Source organism: Amphiura filiformis, chromosome 3, assembly GCF_039555335.1.
Source record: "Amphiura filiformis chromosome 3, Afil_fr2py, whole genome shotgun sequence".
NCBI lineage: Eukaryota > Metazoa > Echinodermata > Ophiuroidea > Amphilepidida > Amphiuridae > Amphiura > Amphiura filiformis.
The window spans coordinates 31539730-31556955 of NC_092630.1; the positions used below are offsets into that span (position 1 = coordinate 31539730).

Here is a 17226-nt window from a genome sequence, read left to right on the forward strand (position 1 = left end):
TTCAAAGAGGACTAGGCTGCAGCTTTAAGAGTTTTGGGTGAATCTCGCCTTTTTGTCCAGAACAACAAACCTGCATGTCAGTTTAATATAACGAATACATCCGTGTAATAAGTTGTGAGTCGAGAGACCTGGTTTGAAAGCAATATAGGCCTATGTCATCTAGAATATAGACTTATGGACAAATTTTATAGACGTCCGCGTGCACTGATGATTATTTGCATCGGTCGCTCGCATGGACAGGGATACCGCCCAGGTTTTTTGCTCCCATAATGCACTGGTTCGCTTACGCTGGTTTGTAGTGCATTATGGGATTTCGTTTTAGCTTTTTGTATGGAATCTTGAGCGACTTTTTGCATCAAATTTGCTGTTTTAATGCAATCAAATCTTATAGTAAAGACTCTTAAATATACAGCAAGGTGTCCAGACACCGGTGGATTACAGTCGTAGCAGGGGCGAGGTAAATAAGCTTTGTTTTTTTATATGCGGTCCAGTGCGATCACGATCGCCATCTCCATCATGTAAATTTTAGTTTTTCCATGTTTTCTCTAGTGGAATGTAAATTAAAAATGAATGACAATCGTAACAAAGTAAAAGTACAAGTAGAGCCTGCAGTTTTGTACACTGGTATTAGGTCTATTATTATAGCCTAGGCCTGTGTACTTCTACACATGTACTTCTACATTTACTCAGCATTTAATCAGAGCAAGGAAATGCTCGCCTCTGGTGGTGCCAAAGTTGCGGTGCATGATAATACATAGGTAACCTAGGCAAACCTTAGTTAACACATTTACTAGTCAGCGAATTCGCCGAGACCGGGGCCCCAACACAATGCATATTTACATAGAAATTTGAATTTTTTTCGAGAATAGGTGGGTGAAGGAAACCTACATAAATATGTTTTCTATACTTCACTTGACCCAAATATATGATTTTTTATGGTGATAATCAAGTCGCACATGGAATTTTAGAGGATTTTGATAGCAGTTCCATTAAAAAAAGCTGCCATCGCCATGAGACTAAGATCTAGAAACACCCCGAAATGCCGTTTTGGGGAATTTTGCTAGCTGAATCTTTTTGATGAAAGTCAATCTTTGACAAGATGTAACTTTGCTACGGAAAGTGCTATGAAAAAAAGGTTTTCAGTTTTGGCTTAGTTTACTCAAGGGCTTTAATTTGATATATAAAACGATGCAATTTGATGGCAAATTTGAATTCACCTAGGATACCTATAATACATGAATATCAGGGCAGATACAAGTAAAAAATCTGGTCATTACAAATGTACCCCCGGGAATGTACCCCGGTGGGTTCAGTCATCACTGCCGATGTGTGATGGTTCCAATAAAGGGTACTTTTCAAGAAACGCTCATGGAATTTTCGAGGACAAAATTGTTCGCGATTGTCCAAATTAGGGGTGTTTTGGAGCAAAATTGTCCTTGACCTTGTCCTTGACCTTGAAATGAAAAATATGGTGTATTTCTAGGACTTTCCTCTGCATTTTACTGCTACAGTTTTTTTTTTTTTTTAAATATTTTTTCTGTCCATTTTTTAAGTACCGGTACGTTAGTTCCACACAAAAATAGGGTAGGCCTATTTTTTCCAAAAAAATTGTCCTCATTTCCCTGTGCCAATTACTGCCATGAAATAGGGGAAAAATTCAAAAGCGTCCTTGAAGTGGTAAAAATTGGGGTATTTATTTCGGGAAAATTTACTCGTCTCCTTGATTCCTCGATATAAGGCTAAGTAAAAAATAAAACATGTTTCACGTCCAGGTTTTAGAAAAAAAAAGGAGGAAGAGGGGGCTTTTTATTTTCTATTTTTTATCGCAAAATTGGTGTAAATACCCATACTTAGAGCTGTTTTAGCGTACAATCCGTACATACAATAATGCCTGGAAAAAGGAGGAGGCCCTTTTTTATTTGCTGTTCTGAGAGTTACACCCCCTCTAATGATCACAAAACCTTCCTAAAATGTTTCTTGTATCTTTTAAGGCTGGGTCATTATTTCTCAAATCACCCAAAAAAATATGATTTTACACCTCACCCCTTCAAATTTGTTCAAAATTGGTATACAGGGTGATTTTGTCTGGCAAAGCTCAAATTTCAAATTTTAGCTTAATCGGACGTACGGTTTTCCCGCTATGCCCCGCCCATTTTTTTTGCGATTTCATGAAAAATGGCGCTACCATCAATATTGTCGCGACCATATCTCCGTAACCGTAGGTCCTACTGAGCTGAAATTGGTGTCATTTTTTAGCTAATCTCTCAAAGAATGCAAATCTACTATCATTTAGTGTGTAGGAGGAAGAGAAAAAATATGACCTATTTTTAACCTGGAATTTCGCGATTAATAAACTGGCAGATTCTAAAATCAGAATTGTTCAGTACTGAAGTGCCAATACAATTATGACAATATGATATGTTGCATTCAATAATATAAGCCACTTTACTTTTTTTACTGTCACTAATATAATTATATTAAGTATTTTGATGCATTAAATATCAGTATAATTTCGAGTTCAACTGAATGCTTTCATCATGATTAACATGCTTTTATTTATCAAAAATAGACTATGGCGTAGTCTATATTTTGACCAGTGGTTCAACTCAGCTGTAATCCAAAAATGATGACCTATGATTTACTTTGATCAAAGCATGCATGAAAATTAATATTAAACAAAGACTATGATATTCATGATTTGTGCAAGTATAGGCCTACTGTCCATGCAACAGGTGAAACGATTTCAAGGCGCTCTAGGACGCAAGGAAATGCTCGCCTCTGGTGGTGCCAAAGTTGCGGTGCATGATAATACATGAATATCAGGGCAGATACAAGTAAAAAATCTGGTCATTACAAATGTACCCCCGGGAATGTACCCCGGTGGGTTCAGTCATCACTGCCGATGTGTGATGGTTCCAATAAAGGGTACTTTTCAAGAAACGTCTGCGGAATTTTCGAGGACAAAATTGTTCGCGATTGTCCAAATTAGGGGTGTTTTGGAGCAAAATTGTCCTTGACCTTGTCCTTGACCTTGAAATGAAAAATATGGTGTATTTCTAGGACTTTCCTCTGCATTTTACTGCTACAGTTTTTTTTTGTTTTTTTTAAATATTTTTTCTGTCCATTTTTAAGTACTGCACGTTAGTTCCACACAAAAATAGGGTAGGCCTATTTTTTCCAAAAAAATTGTCCTCATTTCCCTGTGCCAATTACTGCCATGAAATAGGGGAAAAATTCAAAAGCGTCCTTGAAGTGGTAAAAATTGGGGTATTTATTTCGGGAAAATTTACTCGCCTCCTTGATTCCTCGATATAAGGCTAAGTAAAAAATAAAACATGTTTCACGTCCAGGTTTTAGAAAAAAGGAGGAAGAGGGGCTTTTTATTTTCTATTTTTATCGCAAAATTGGTGTAAATACCCATACTTAGAGCTGTTTTAGCGCATAATCCGTACATACAATAATGCCTGGAAAAAGGAGGAGGCCCTTTTTTATTTGCTGTTCTGAGAGTTACACCCCCCTCTAATGATCACAAAACCTTCCTAAAATGTTTCTTGTATCTTTTAAGGAGCCCTATAGAAAGCATCCCAACTTCCTAGACATCATACTCGGCAGTGGGGTTTGACTCCCACCCTTTTTATTTTACCCCCACCCTTTTTATTGAGGCACCCTTTATACTGAAAATTCCTGACCCCCACGCTTTTTACTGAGGCACCCTTTATACTGAAAATTCTTGACCCCCCACCACTTTTTGCTTTTTCCGCTATTTGTAAACTGACAAAGTCGCACGCAATTTGGTTCGAAGTATCAAGTACGCCGAATTCTGCACCTATTTCACATGTGCGCGAGTCCGATGTTTTTCTCTCCAATAAGTTAATTGATATATTACGTGAACAATAAAAATTAAAAGAAAAAAACTACTACTGCACTGTAAAATAAGCATTTTAATGAATAACTGTACTTTTATGGTGTTCAAATGTTGTTCTTGTCATGAAACTTGACGTACGCTGTGTTCAGCGCCTATATCCTACTTCTTCCGTGCTGCTTCGCTCAATCAATTATGCATGTTAATGACGTCACTCATATACGATCCATGTTACAAAGAAAAATAACACGTCATGGAAAATCGGACATTTGCATATGACGTAGGTGTTTTGGCAGCGCTTCCGGGGAGGATATTGTGTACATTGCACTGGATTCACGTAAACAAGCGCGAGCCTGCATCAAATGGAATTTTATCTTGCGACATAGTGTGCAAGTTTTGGTGATTTTCTTGGAACTATGATTATTTTATCATTCAATAAAAATATACTGTAAGTTGGAAGAAGCCCCACGCTTTTTATTTTAATCCCACGCTTTATATCAGTCCACGCTTTTTACCCAAACAGTTTAAACCCCCACGCTTTCACCAATTTTCAGAATTTCGAACCGGCACGCATTATAAAGCGTGGACTGCCGAGTGTGGACATATTTTTTGAAAAGTTATAACTGAATTTCAAAAAATAAAAATTTATTTGAGAAAACCTCAAAAAAGGAAGCGGGAGGGGACGTGAAACATGTTTATTTTTTTATTTGGCCTAAGGGGGTGAAATAAAAATGCGTCCTTGGGGGAAAATTTTCCTTGATTTTGCGCTAAATAGGGGTAAAATTGCTGCAAATGTTCTTGATTCCACGGTGAAATAGGGGTCATTTTCAAATCCTGGAACAGTCATACGTCCTACCCTTAAACTGAACCCACGGGGGAATGTACCGTCCTTTAAATGTGTACTGCAACTGCTCCCTTGAACTTTGAAGGCCTCAGCTGTTGGCAGGGCGAGGACATCTCCAGGGAGGTTGTTCCACCCGTTGATGCAGTGCCAGTGGAAGCTGGCAGTACTACCACGGGGAAAGCTGGCATTTCCCTAATATTTTTCTTTCCCCGGTTCCCCGGCATAACCCCTAAAATTACATAAATTTCCACTTTTTGTGGCAATTTTGCCCCCTTGAAATTCACTTTACCCCCATGCCCCACGAAAAAATTCCTGGTGCCGCCACTGTTTGACGGTGCTTGGGAAGAATGAGTACCGTACCAGCGTACCTGTACAGTTGAATGCAAGATTGAATGGCTTAATTGGTACTTGAGAGGGTGATAGGACCTGGTGCTGCTATGGTGATGGGTGTGTGGGGGGTGTAAAATAATATTATATAATGCTAGTGAGCAGGAAATATTGCATATTTGAATGTGTTCCTAATGTTTTCCTACACCTTTTAGGGTGTAATAGAAGCAGTGCCCAAAATATCTGTACCAAAATCGCTTGCCCCCCCTTTTCGACCTGCCAAAATTGCTTAACACAGCTTAACCCCCTTTTATTGCCTAACCCCCTTTTGACCTGCCAGAAAATGCTTGCGCCCCCCTTTTGGCCTGCCAAAACATCTCCCCCTATAATTTACCCCCCGTACACATAATTATTGCACCACCCCCTCAGAGTACCGAAGTTTATAGTAACCATTTTTACTTTTACTTAAAGGACAGTAGCATGTTACATTGAAAAATATGGAGCCTGAGGGAATTATGTTTATAACGAATCAGTCCAAATGTTGAATGAAAACATTTCAAGACAAGTTGACCGTACCAAGATAAATTTGTTTTGGAAGTGTATTATTCACCCGTTCATAGGGCTTTGGAAAAAGGGCTGATGCCCTGTAACTTAGGTTCTTCACAATTGCACATCCAAAATTGAGAATTACAAAATATTTATAATTACCGTAACCACCCGGGTATAAGCCCACTTTCATGTTCATAAGCCCGCCCCCTATTTTTCAAAACATTCTGGGAACAAGGGTGCACTCGGCTATAAGCCCAGTACTAAATTTTGGCCAAGTTCTTAAATCAAATCAATGCTTTTCTCTCACATTTAAGAACAAATAAAAAAAAATATCAGCTGATAATTAATTAACATTCCACACTTTAATGTTAAGAAATTGACATCTGATGATAGAAATTATTGGTACATTGAGCTTATACAAATGGGGATGATTCCCGGGGATGATTTTTCTTATTTCTAAATTCAAGTACTAGCCCCTCCCCGGGTATAAGCCCACTCCCATTTTGAAGTGAAATCTGCCATCTAGGGGGGTGGGCTTATACCCGAGTGGTTACGGTATTTGATTTTTATTTAACATTTTTGCTCTGTTAAATGACATTTGAATTAATTTTCTATGTTCTTACTATGATCATCTTAACTCTATGATGATGAACAAACCAGAGTTGAAAGTCCTTGAATTTGAAAACACCTTTTCAAGGCCTTGAAGGTCCTGGACATTTGCATAAGGTCCTTGAAAGTCCTTGAAAATTGGAATTTTACCTTTAAGTATAATTTTGAAAAAATTTGGGGAGTGGAGACTGGAGAGGAGCTGTCACTTTCATTAATATGTGCCACATGGAGAGCCGCATCATGATTTTTGTGTTGTGGTAAGTCCTTAAAAATCATGCTTTTGAACCTTGAAAATCCTTGAATTTTAAAGGCTTCAAGGTGCAGGAACCCTGACAAACAAATAACACCCATGGCCAGGTGACTTGGACAGCTGTAATTTCAATAATTTCTTTTAATAGCACTTCTTCCATAGAAACTGGTAAATTTGTATTCAAAGTTGACAGAATGAAGATAAAGATAAAAAAACTAATATGCTAACAAGGCTCATACGTTGTCATATGGATGTCTCATAATTTCTTGAAACTCATTGCTGAAAAAACCAAAGTCTTTATCTTTACATTCATTTTCTAGTGTTGTTGACATTTTCATTGTTTCAAATTAAAGCTCCTATGTTGGCAATTGCTCAGAATACTTTTTTTTTCTACCATACATTTAGATGTAGCTCGACATTATTAGAGCATATAATAAATTGTGACATCACATTTGTGACACTCTCCCACAAAACCAGACATAAGTCACTAATTTTTAAAATTGAGTTTTTGATGTCATCATTTAGTAATAGTATATACATGCAGGGGTAGCGCTAGAACTAAATACTCCAGTGTCCGCAGGGACCCCCGAACTTGCAGGAAATTTAAAAACAGGGGGTCCGAACTCTATTTTGGTGGGTCCGGGACCCCAAAAAGCAACCTAGCGCTACCCCTGTATACATGTAGGTCTTCAGCTTTCATTTGATCCCAAAATTATGTTTCTGGGACATGTGGTCCTCATTCTACGGTCTTTCAACGGGGGGAAGGGGGAAGCGACACATTAAGAAAAGGCAAATGCAAGAAAAATGGCTTTAAAGTTGTTGACATGTTTAAGGACTTGGTTTGGCTAGATTAGGGTGCTTTAGACGTAAAAGAATATTTTGTTTTTAAATGGTAGGTTAAGGTGGTACTACATGTACACAGGCCTGGAAAAAATGAGCAGTTTGGCAATTGTCAGGAAATTTGGTCATTTGGTGGGAAATTTTGCTTTTCTGGATTATAAAAGAAATACATAAGAAATAGTGGGAAATCCTGCTAAGTTTATTTCTCCTGCTGGGAAATAAACGTTTTTTCCAGGCCTGGCCTGGTACTACACCCCCTGATAAATTTGGTGACTAATTTTCCATTTTTCTCAAAAAATAACTACACACTGGTATATATTATAAGTGCAAGGAATCTAATTGCTTCACTGAGATTTCAGTGATTCAAGACAAGTGGTTAATTATATATGGTAAGAAATGAGGTACATTCTAGCTGTGGTACTTTTCTTATCATAAATAATGCACCGCTTGTCTTGAGTCACTGAAATTCCAGTGTAGTAACTGGATTCATTGCCCATAACTTTGTTACCAGTGTGTTATTAGTTTTTGAGAAACATGCAAAAATAGTCACAAATTTATCAAGGGGTGTAGTACCACCTTAAAGTAAACTATAAGGAATCAAAAAATAATAAAAACTGAAAAACAAAATCTGCAACGTTTTCACCCCTTTCCCAACTTTGGCTCGGCCAGTATCTCGAAATGGCTGAGTGCAACTTATGGCGGGTTTCGTCAGAGCGGGTCACATTTTTCTTTTAACATGAAACATGTACATTTCGTTCATCCTACACAGATCTGAAATTAAACATGGATGACCGCCATCAGCACTACGCCTTGCATCAGCAGCAATTGCACCATCAACAGCAACAGCAAAACCCACAGCAACAAGTTTATTCAGCACATTCTCAAATTCTCCCATCATCACACCACCACCCTCAACCTCATCCACTTACAGTACAACCTGTAATTCACCCTCCTCAATATCACCATGACACCCACAGCCCATCATGGGGAGGCAGTTCTCAAGGACAACCACAGCCCAGAGGGCAGTATGATGCTGAACACTTATTTTCAGCAGTTCAACAGCAATTAGAGTCTATGAGAGACCATGATAGAGATGAGAATAATTCGAGTCAAGCAGCAGAAAATGTAGAGCATCATGGAACTGAAACAGCAAATAACCCCAATACAGCTTCATCAGCTGACCAACTGCAGGATGCTGCCAATAAAGCTGCAGATTTGAGCAGACCAGAAGTGACAGCAGTGCCACCAGCAGCTTCAGCAGTGCCAACAGCATCTCCAACAGTGACACCACCAGCTTCAGCAGTGACACCACCAGCTTCATCGGCATCAACCAGCATGCCAACTTTATACAATACACCAAGACAGAATCAAGAAGCTACTGGTAGTGAAGGACAGAAAGAACCTGAATCTCAAACGGATTCTGAAAAGGACAAAGAGAAAGGTAAAGTAATAGAGCTTACCCTTTATAGCATGTTATTGTTTAAATGACTTTAATTTTTAAAGTCTATGGTGCCAATATTCATAGCAACACAATTGGTAAACTCATTAAAGCAGGCAACGGCAAGATATTGTTTTTTGTTTTTTTGTCAGTGTATTGTTTTAAAAGTAAATGCATGTTTTTCTTCAAACATGGGATCTTCGCATGAAACAAGTAAAATTTTCATCTGAAATCAAACATTTTTCCAACTGACAGACCTAAGCTTAACACAGACATGAAGCTGGAAGTGAAAAACAAAATAGCTTGACCAGTCCTAGCTACCCAGTTCACTTTTGACATGTTATCATCTAAATTGATTAAAATCATCTTTTTATTCCCTCCACAGGTGTAGTGTGGCAAACACTTGTTATCGGAGGCAAAAAGGTCAGATACAAAGTTCTTGGTAACGTAAAGGTCAGCAAGGGATCTCCCGTAACAGGTAAAATTTTACCAAGTGGTAAAGTAGCAGCTGTAGTACCACCAACGCAAACTGAAGATGGCAGCCCTGTGTCTGCGGGTAATAAATCTGGTACTGGAACACCAGTGAAGGCACCAAGACCATTGAAAATTGTAAAGCTGCTTCCTCCTGGTGCTAAAGTCACTAAACCAGCCAACAAGAAAGATAAAGAGGCAACGGAGAAGGAACAGGAGAAAAACACAGAAGAACAAGATGTGGACAAGTCTGCAAAACCTAGCAAAAATGGTGAAAAGCCAGTGAAAAATGTTGAAGGTACTGAACCATCCAAGACATCTGCAGGAAAGAAAAGTAAAGGTGGTGATGATAGAATCATTGAAGAAATCAAACCTTTGAGTGGTACGAAGGATAAGAAAGCAGTGAAACAGAAAAGAAAGAGTCGAACAGTTGCGGCTCAGGACAAGGACACCCTGAAAAAGAAGGGTGCATTGAAAGATGGGGATACGGATTATGTTAGTGAGCAAAAACAGGATGAGGATTATAGCCCTAAGAAAAGACGTTCAACTAGACCAAGAAAACCGGTACTAATAAAGGAATGGCTTATTCCTGATGAGGTAAGTTCAGAATGCAGGGTTAGCATTTCTGTGGAAATCAGTTCTGGTAAAAGTCATGGGTTTTTTTTTCAAATCTTGCAATTGATTCCCCAGAATTAAAGTAAACACAGTAGATACATTGTGAATTAAATGATTCCCCAAAATTCCTCTACAAGAATCAAACTTGGCAAAAAATTCTAAACCTGGAATGCTTATGATTCGTCTTTGAAGCATCTCTTATGAACAATCTTTTTGCTACTTTTCAAGCATTTTATGCATCATTATTTGACTGATACCCTCTTTGTAACATGCTCAGTGAGCTACAAACTGACAAGCAATCAAACAGACATGCAGAATAAATTTGAGTGACCCAAATGCATTTTTTACTCTCACTTAACAATGATAATTATGAGACAATTGTTCTCTTTACATTATTTTCAGCAATGTATTAGAGGGGCACACTTATAGTAACTTACTGCTTTCTGTGAATAAAACCTGCTTTCTGTGAATAAATGAAAATCAAGTTTGCACAGATTTATTTTCAATTCTCTGAAGCAAAGCTAGCTTCATGCTTCAACTAGAGACTACTTGTCACAATAGTTTTAAGATACCCATGTATCCTAAAAACTTTTTTAAATTGGAGCATTTCTGAGTTATACATTATCAGTTAGTTAGCTGTTAGTAATATTTGTGGATTCACACTGTGTGTTACAGTGTTACTTGTATTTTGTTTTTTGGCCACTGCACTTTATATCCCACTATTATGTGTAATAAACTTACTATGTATGGATTATTGTAATTTGTATGATTGATTGCAGGATACATCTGAGCAGGAATTGGATGAAGATAGCCCAGCATCAGTAGAGTTTGTACCAAGCAAGAAGCTTGGCAGACGGGCGCAAAGGGTATGTTAACTTGTAGAGATACTTCCGCAAAAGCTTAGCCAAATGTTGTCCTTTATAGTATTTAGATTAAACTTTACCGTATGATATTAAAAGTCTTGCAGAGAACCAGGTCCCAAGTTTGCCTAGTGAATAACTGCATAATCCAGAGGTACAGAGTTTTGCCTTAGTGTCCATTTGAAGATATTATTGATGAGTTAAATAGGTGATCTCATTCTATTTTATGAGACCATGACACTTCACAGTGATTTACTTTATTTGTACATTTATCGTGTGTTTTTCAGCAGTCAATAAGAATGACACGGTGGTCTTTTCAAGAGATCAGGGCTTTGGTTGGCTTCTTGATTTCTGCTAAGAAGGCAGGCTTGTATAAGAAGGAGTGGCCTACCCTGAAAGAAACTGAATCGTTTTGGGAGAGAGCAGCCGACTGTTGTAATGTAGTCAGACTTGACAAGAAGAAACGATCAGGTGAGTTGAATGGGACACTTGTGTGGTAAAGGGTATGTAAGAAGGTTATAACCAAGGCAGGGGCAAATATTATCTTTTCTGTGGCCCTTTTTGAATAGCCCATCGGGTAACTGAAGCATTAATGATGCACTGTTCATGTTGATGTATGGCTTTGTGTGTGCTGTAGTTTTGCACGAAAGTATCATGATGATAATCAGTTTTTGGATTAGCCACAAATAACTAAAAATGGAATGTAAAAACAAAGCAAAAAATAAGAGAACCACAGATGACAATGGTAAATGGTTTGAACCTTTTAGAATTTTGTTAAATCAAATCCAACATCAGTCGGCATTGAAGACCAGTGCATGCTGGTCGCAAGCCACAATGTAAGTCATGAGAACTTTGTTAAATTTGTACTTTCTCGATATGGAACTGTGTTTTAAGATTTAGTGTTAGTGTTGGGGTTATAGTGCAGAAGGTATTCTATAGTTATTCCATATATCTTTGTTCTCTTTGTGACAGGTGCTGCATGTGCTCATTGGACTCACTGTTACTTGAAACCAAAGTATATCACCACATCGAAAATGCGCTTTTATTTCAACTCAACTGAATTCAATGCACCGCCCAACCAGTATAACCTGCAGATGTTACGATCCGAATCTAGAGGAGATGGAGAAAATGGCCAAAATAGAGAAAGTCAAAAGCAAAATCAAACGCAAATCTAAATCAAGTACATCACAGCTTCATCGCGATCGTGGTGTCCAAGCTATCACCATGAATTCTTTCAAGGAGACGCAGACTGTAGTATCTACTGTTTCTGTAAGCAATGGACTCAAAGACTTTGTAGCCATGCTGTCTGCAAAAGATGCCCTTGAAGTCGCCGACTTGGCCTTACACTACGAAAAAAAAAAAAAAACATTATACAATGTGGCAGACAATTTTCTTGAACTTTGTGTGGGAGCATTTGAAGTGCTTCAGAAGTACAGACAAGCGAATGTGATCGAGGAGTTTTGAGAGTTGTGTCCACTTGTAGGGAAGATGGCTTACCCAGAATGCAGCCTGATAAGATGCCATTTGCCATGATTGCATACAACATCAGATACTTCAACAACACCAGTCCATTTGGGGTAAGAGAGATAGGAAAATGGGACAATATAGCAAGAGACATCTGAATGTGTTTGTAAACACCAACAGTACATGCTAATTTATAACCAATAGGGGAAAGACAACATGCAATCAAATCATTTAGGGTCCTTATCTATTGATCAAAGGGAAAGGAGAAGCCGAACATATTATGCAGGCATCTCTTGTCAGGATGGTGAAGATTGTAGCTAGTTAATTTAGGTATTTATAACCCTTACAAAGTAATTCAAGAAAAGTACATTTTTGTACCATGTACAAATGTAGGTACAAACAGTTGGGCTGATTGATTTGGTTTTGGTTTTCCTCCTCAAATATGTGGCAGCATCGCCACTCAGTTGAAAAACACAGTGCACATCTGGCACCTGTTCTTAATTGTATTTTCTTTTGCAGCTCACTGTTCCTCCCCCGTATGCCGAGTGGTTACACTGTATGTACAACACATTTGGTCAACGTTTCCATGAGTTATTTGAAGGGCCGATATCTGACAAGATGGAGATAGCAGACAGACACCCATACAGGGTAAAAACTAAACACAGTTCATACTATAGTTAGTCTACTGTGAAGTACAAAGTACCGACGCGGACGCACACATTGTGCCGAATTTGAAGGCACGCATACCTGCAGCAGAGATGCAGCACTACGCACTGTTACGCGCTGTATACGAGCGCGTTGTCACTTTGTACTTCAGAGTGGACAAACTGTATGGGCATTTCCAGTTGAACTTTATACACCGCATATGGAAGACATGACCTTAATCTTCCCCACAGGGGTATAGATTTCAAATGGAGTCACCCATTCAGATAACCCATTTGAAATTCACACTCCCTGTGTGGAAGATATAGGTGATGTCTTCCATAGGAGGGTGTATGGATTTGGAGCGTGTGCCGAATAGGGTGCAACTCTACTAGTCTTATTACAAGACTGCCCTACCCCAACCCAAACCCTAACCCTAAACTCCGTAAACGAGGACTGGACTCAAGTCTAGCAAGTTGCACCCTATTCGGTAATTGTACCATGGATTTCAACTAGAATAGCTCATTGTGACAGAATCTGATGCAACCAGGAGTTAAAATTTATCATACTCTCTTGTAATTTTATGTGTGCCAAATGTTCCAAGATTGAATTCATAACCTCATTAATAAATGCGATGTGTGCGATCCAATTACATTTAGTTATTTGTAAAAACGTGAACGCAAATCGAGGTCATTAATATCTCACAATTGACCGAAAATGCGTAATTGTTCCAATGTCGCACACAATTGACCGGCGTTTGTGTGTTGTTGTGCGTCAAACAAACTGCGCGCGCGCTGGCTGCCATATTTGGATTGTGCGCTACCATATTTGAACAGATTGTGATACGCACTATGTTATTGGTCATCATGTTTTAGCCTGATCGATTTTTGGAAAGGGAAGATGTAAAATCATCTATTTTTATAAACTTTTGAGCAAAATTTTGTGTTATATTGTAAGGTGAAGAGATTAAAGTGAGCGGTTATGAATGAGGTTAATAACTTTGCATCGGTAATATATATGGGCATTGTGAAAAATCTAAACATTTTGCTTTGGACCTCGGAATATCCCTCGGTTCCAAAGGCAAAATTTTTAGATTTTTCACAATGCCCTCCAAATAACCGATGCGCAGTTATTAACCTCTAATTCGACACCTGAGAGTTAGATGTGATCTTTCTAATTGTAGCCGTCTCTTGTGTATTTTTCCCTGGTAGAATGTGTTACTGAATGTTGCTACTGTAAGCAAAGCATACCTCAAACGCCAGACAGATGAGAAAGACAAAGCTGAAGCTGAAAACCCACCAGAGGAGCTAAATGAGGTATGGTACTGTGTACAAGTAAACATGATTAGAATATATGTGATACGATCAAGCAAAATCAGTTGGAACTCGGAAATATTAAATTTTCAGTTTCTTATAGGATAGTAAAAGGCATTTATAAATCTGGATTTTGCAGAAAGCCCAATTAAAATTGAACAACCAGTTCCAAAGATATGAGCAATTTAAGAGTTTCCAAAACAATATCAAATCAATAATTGCTAGTTCCGACTGATTTTGCTTGATCGCGTCACATATGAGCACTGAATATTATTTATTGAATATGATATTAATAAGGATAAATTTCAAATTGAATAGAACTGATTTTTTAAAGCTTTAAAATTTGTAAATATTATCATGATTATAGGAGATTGCAGGCCAAAATAACATAAAATTTTAATTTTATTTTGTGTCTTGTGCACATTTGATCGGTAATCATTTGGGAGCAGGTTAGTGAGAGGATTTACCATCCTTGGAAAAAGGTGCATGATACAGCACTGGCAATACCCCCTAAACCCTGGTTGCCTCCAAACCTCACAAGAGAGGGGTGACCTTTGACATCCCCTAGACCTCACCTGTTACTCACTTTACTCTGGCATACACAACACAATATGTACATAAAACTGATACCGTTTCAAAAGGTTGTTGACTGCTTCTTTAGGATTAGGATTAGCAGAAGAATATTTTGGAGTTAGGATTATGGTAAGGTTGGCATCAGTTATTCTAATGTGGGCCTCTATTTTTACCTTGATTTCAGGCTCCACAAGAGGCTATCCGGAGGAAGCAACTGATGAACAAACAAGGCAAAGCAATAAGGGAATTGATGACAGATGCAGCTATTCCACCACTAGCCAGACGCAAATTGCAGCAGGCATTTGCCATCATACAACGTTCAAGCAATTTGACTACCCCAGACAATGAACCAACTTGTGAGCACTGTGGAGCTGCTATCCCCAAGCCACCAAAGCCACCCAAGAAGTATATGAGGAAGAAACGAGATAGAAAGCGATTGGGAACCGATGGTAGGCATAAGGGTGAGGGTAAAAAGCGACGTATAGACAAATCAGGAAATAAGCTCATGCCAGTAAATCTGTCTTCGAGACAAGGTAAAGCCTATGCTATTCCGGTAGCGCTACAACACAGCGAAGATCCCCAGACATCATCAATGCCACTTTCTAGTCCAAGAAGAAAGGAGACATCTCAAAGAAGAACAGATTCATTCCCAAGGAATCTTTACCACTCAACTCCTGGCACAGGTCCATTAGAAAGAATGATTATCAATGCTCCTGGAATTCCACCAGCACGAGATCTGCCACCAAGTTTACAGGAAAAATGGATTCCTGGCCATTCAAATCCTATCCAAGAAGACTGGGGAGTAAGACCCCAACAGATACCTGCAACAGCAGCTGCTGTAGCAGCAGCTGCTGCTGCTGCCAGAGGGGTGTACTCGAATCATGGATCAGCTGCTGTAAACATTATGTGGGAAGCTGGCCAGCCATCATCAGGCTGGCAACATGAAGAAATGCGAAATCAAATTGAACAGCATCAGCAGCAGCAGCAACAGCAGCATCAACATCAACAGAGAACTCCAATGATACCAAGTACTAGTAGTGGTAGTGGTATTCATATCGGTCAAGCTCATGTGTCACATACATATTACCAGTAACAAGTACATGAAACTCCTGGGTAAAAGTTGTCAGTCTTGTACCAACTCAGTATAATATTGATATGAATAGTTTCTTATTTGAGATTTGTAAGTTAATTGAATGATGTGCTTGTGCAACTGGTGTTGTAATTTGTCAACAGTACATACTGCTAAGGGCTCTTACTGAAATTCCTGACACAGGACAGAGCCAGGAATCATCTCACCTACACAAGCTTGAAGAAGGGCCCTATGTTTTGCTCTAATTGACTCACATGTCCTGTTACTGAGCGAAATATGCATGGCTTTGTGACTCTTCATGAGCGCTAGATGAAGCTTTGAAGCGTAATCAGCCGATCAGATTATTGGTGTGGATTAGCCAGTCAGAACCCTACTTCTGTTCTTACACTGTGTATATGCTAAAAAGGTAAACAGGCCATTCATTTTTTGCAAGCAAGCATAGCATATTCCTGCGGACAACAGGGGATTCCCTGTGCCTACCTGTGACAACAATGGATTGTATTATAATCACATAGGATTGACCCATGTTGTGAACAAATAATTGTCAACCCAGCATGAAGTAGGTATTCCTGGTATCTTCCTGTGTATTGACATTTCAGTGAAAACCCTAAGGTGAAACATCACACTAGCAACTACATGAAATCTACCCAACTATTAAATTAACATTGCATTATATAAGACTATCCCACACTACCCTTAAGGGGTGGGGTATGAACGTTGGACAGTATTTATTGTGGGACATTAGAGCACATCAGACATATCGAATTGCATTCTGAATACGAAGAATGTCCTTCTAATATCAAATAATTTTGATCTTTTTAAATTCGCAATGTAATACAGATTTTAGGGCAAATGATTAAAAATTGATATTTTTGATATTTAACAGTACTCGAAGTAAACTTTATAAATCTGATGATTTATACTTAAAGTGTATGTAGGTGGGATGAAAAGCCGACGATCAATTAACAATTTTGACCTTTTGTATTGAAGATATGGATTTTTTCCCCAAAACACCAAATTAGGTCCTTTTGGGAAAAAAATCCATATCTTCAACATGAAAGGTCAAAATTTTCAATTGATTGTCGGCTTTTCCTCCCAGCTACATACACTTTAAGAATATGTCATTAGATTTATAAAATTTACTTCGAGGACTGTTATATGTGATGCGATCAAGCAAAATCAGTCGGAACTCGGTAATATTGATTTTGATATATAGCCAAACATTTTTTGCTTGATCGCATCACATATATCAAAAATCTGAAAATATCAAATTTTAATAATTTGTCATAAAATTTGTATTATATCGTGAATTTCAAAAAATGAAAATTATTTGATATCAGAAAGGCATTCTTCGTATTCAGAATGCAATTCGATATGTCTCATGTGCTCTCATGTCCCACAAAAAATACCGTCAAAACGCTCATTCCAGATCCCTTAAATCTTGCTGGTACTGATTTATGATTGAAGTATGATTAGTTT

At 38.4% G+C, this 17226-nt stretch overlaps 2 protein-coding genes across 3 annotated transcripts; both read left to right on the plus strand.

Moving 5' to 3' along the window:
• Positions 1–292: 292 nt before the first annotated feature.
• Positions 293–12010, plus strand: LOC140148371 (uncharacterized). 2 transcript variants are annotated; one of them, XM_072170298.1, is made up of 6 exons: positions 293–457; positions 8051–8722; positions 9105–9787; positions 10585–10671; positions 10953–11136; positions 11638–12010. In XM_072170298.1, the coding sequence occupies exons 2-6, from the start codon at positions 8065–8067 to the stop codon at positions 11838–11840; spliced, it is 1815 nt and encodes a 604-aa protein (XP_072026399.1). In that variant the 5' UTR covers positions 293–457; positions 8051–8064; the 3' UTR covers positions 11841–12010. The 2 variants fall into 2 exon arrangements, with proteins under 2 accessions (XP_072026399.1, XP_072026400.1); XM_072170299.1 differs by having other exon boundaries at positions 10956–11136.
• A 21-nt stretch (positions 12011–12031) lies between these two features.
• Positions 12032–16496, plus strand: LOC140148372 (uncharacterized). The gene is made up of 4 exons (XM_072170300.1): positions 12032–12242; positions 12649–12777; positions 13983–14087; positions 14842–16496. The coding sequence occupies exons 1-4, from the start codon at positions 12168–12170 to the stop codon at positions 15748–15750; spliced, it is 1218 nt and encodes a 405-aa protein (XP_072026401.1). The 5' UTR covers positions 12032–12167; the 3' UTR covers positions 15751–16496.
• The last annotated feature ends 730 nt before the right edge of the window (positions 16497–17226 follow it).

Coding starts and splice junctions, on each gene's coding strand:
- LOC140148372 (XM_072170300.1), top strand. CDS start 12,168: ATGCAGCCTGATAAGATGCCATTTGCCATGATTGCATACAACATCAGA. Junction 12,243..12,648: donor ACAACACCAGTCCATTTGGG/GTAAGAGAGATA, acceptor TTTCTTTTGCAG/CTCACTGTTCCTCCCCCGTA. Junction 14,088..14,841: donor CACCAGAGGAGCTAAATGAG/GTATGGTACTGT, acceptor CCTTGATTTCAG/GCTCCACAAGAGGCTATCCG.
- LOC140148371 (XM_072170298.1), top strand. CDS start 8,065: ATGGATGACCGCCATCAGCACTACGCCTTGCATCAGCAGCAATTGCAC. Junction 8,723..9,104: donor TGAAAAGGACAAAGAGAAAG/GTAAAGTAATAG, acceptor TTCCCTCCACAG/GTGTAGTGTGGCAAACACTT. Junction 9,788..10,584: donor AATGGCTTATTCCTGATGAG/GTAAGTTCAGAA, acceptor GATTGATTGCAG/GATACATCTGAGCAGGAATT.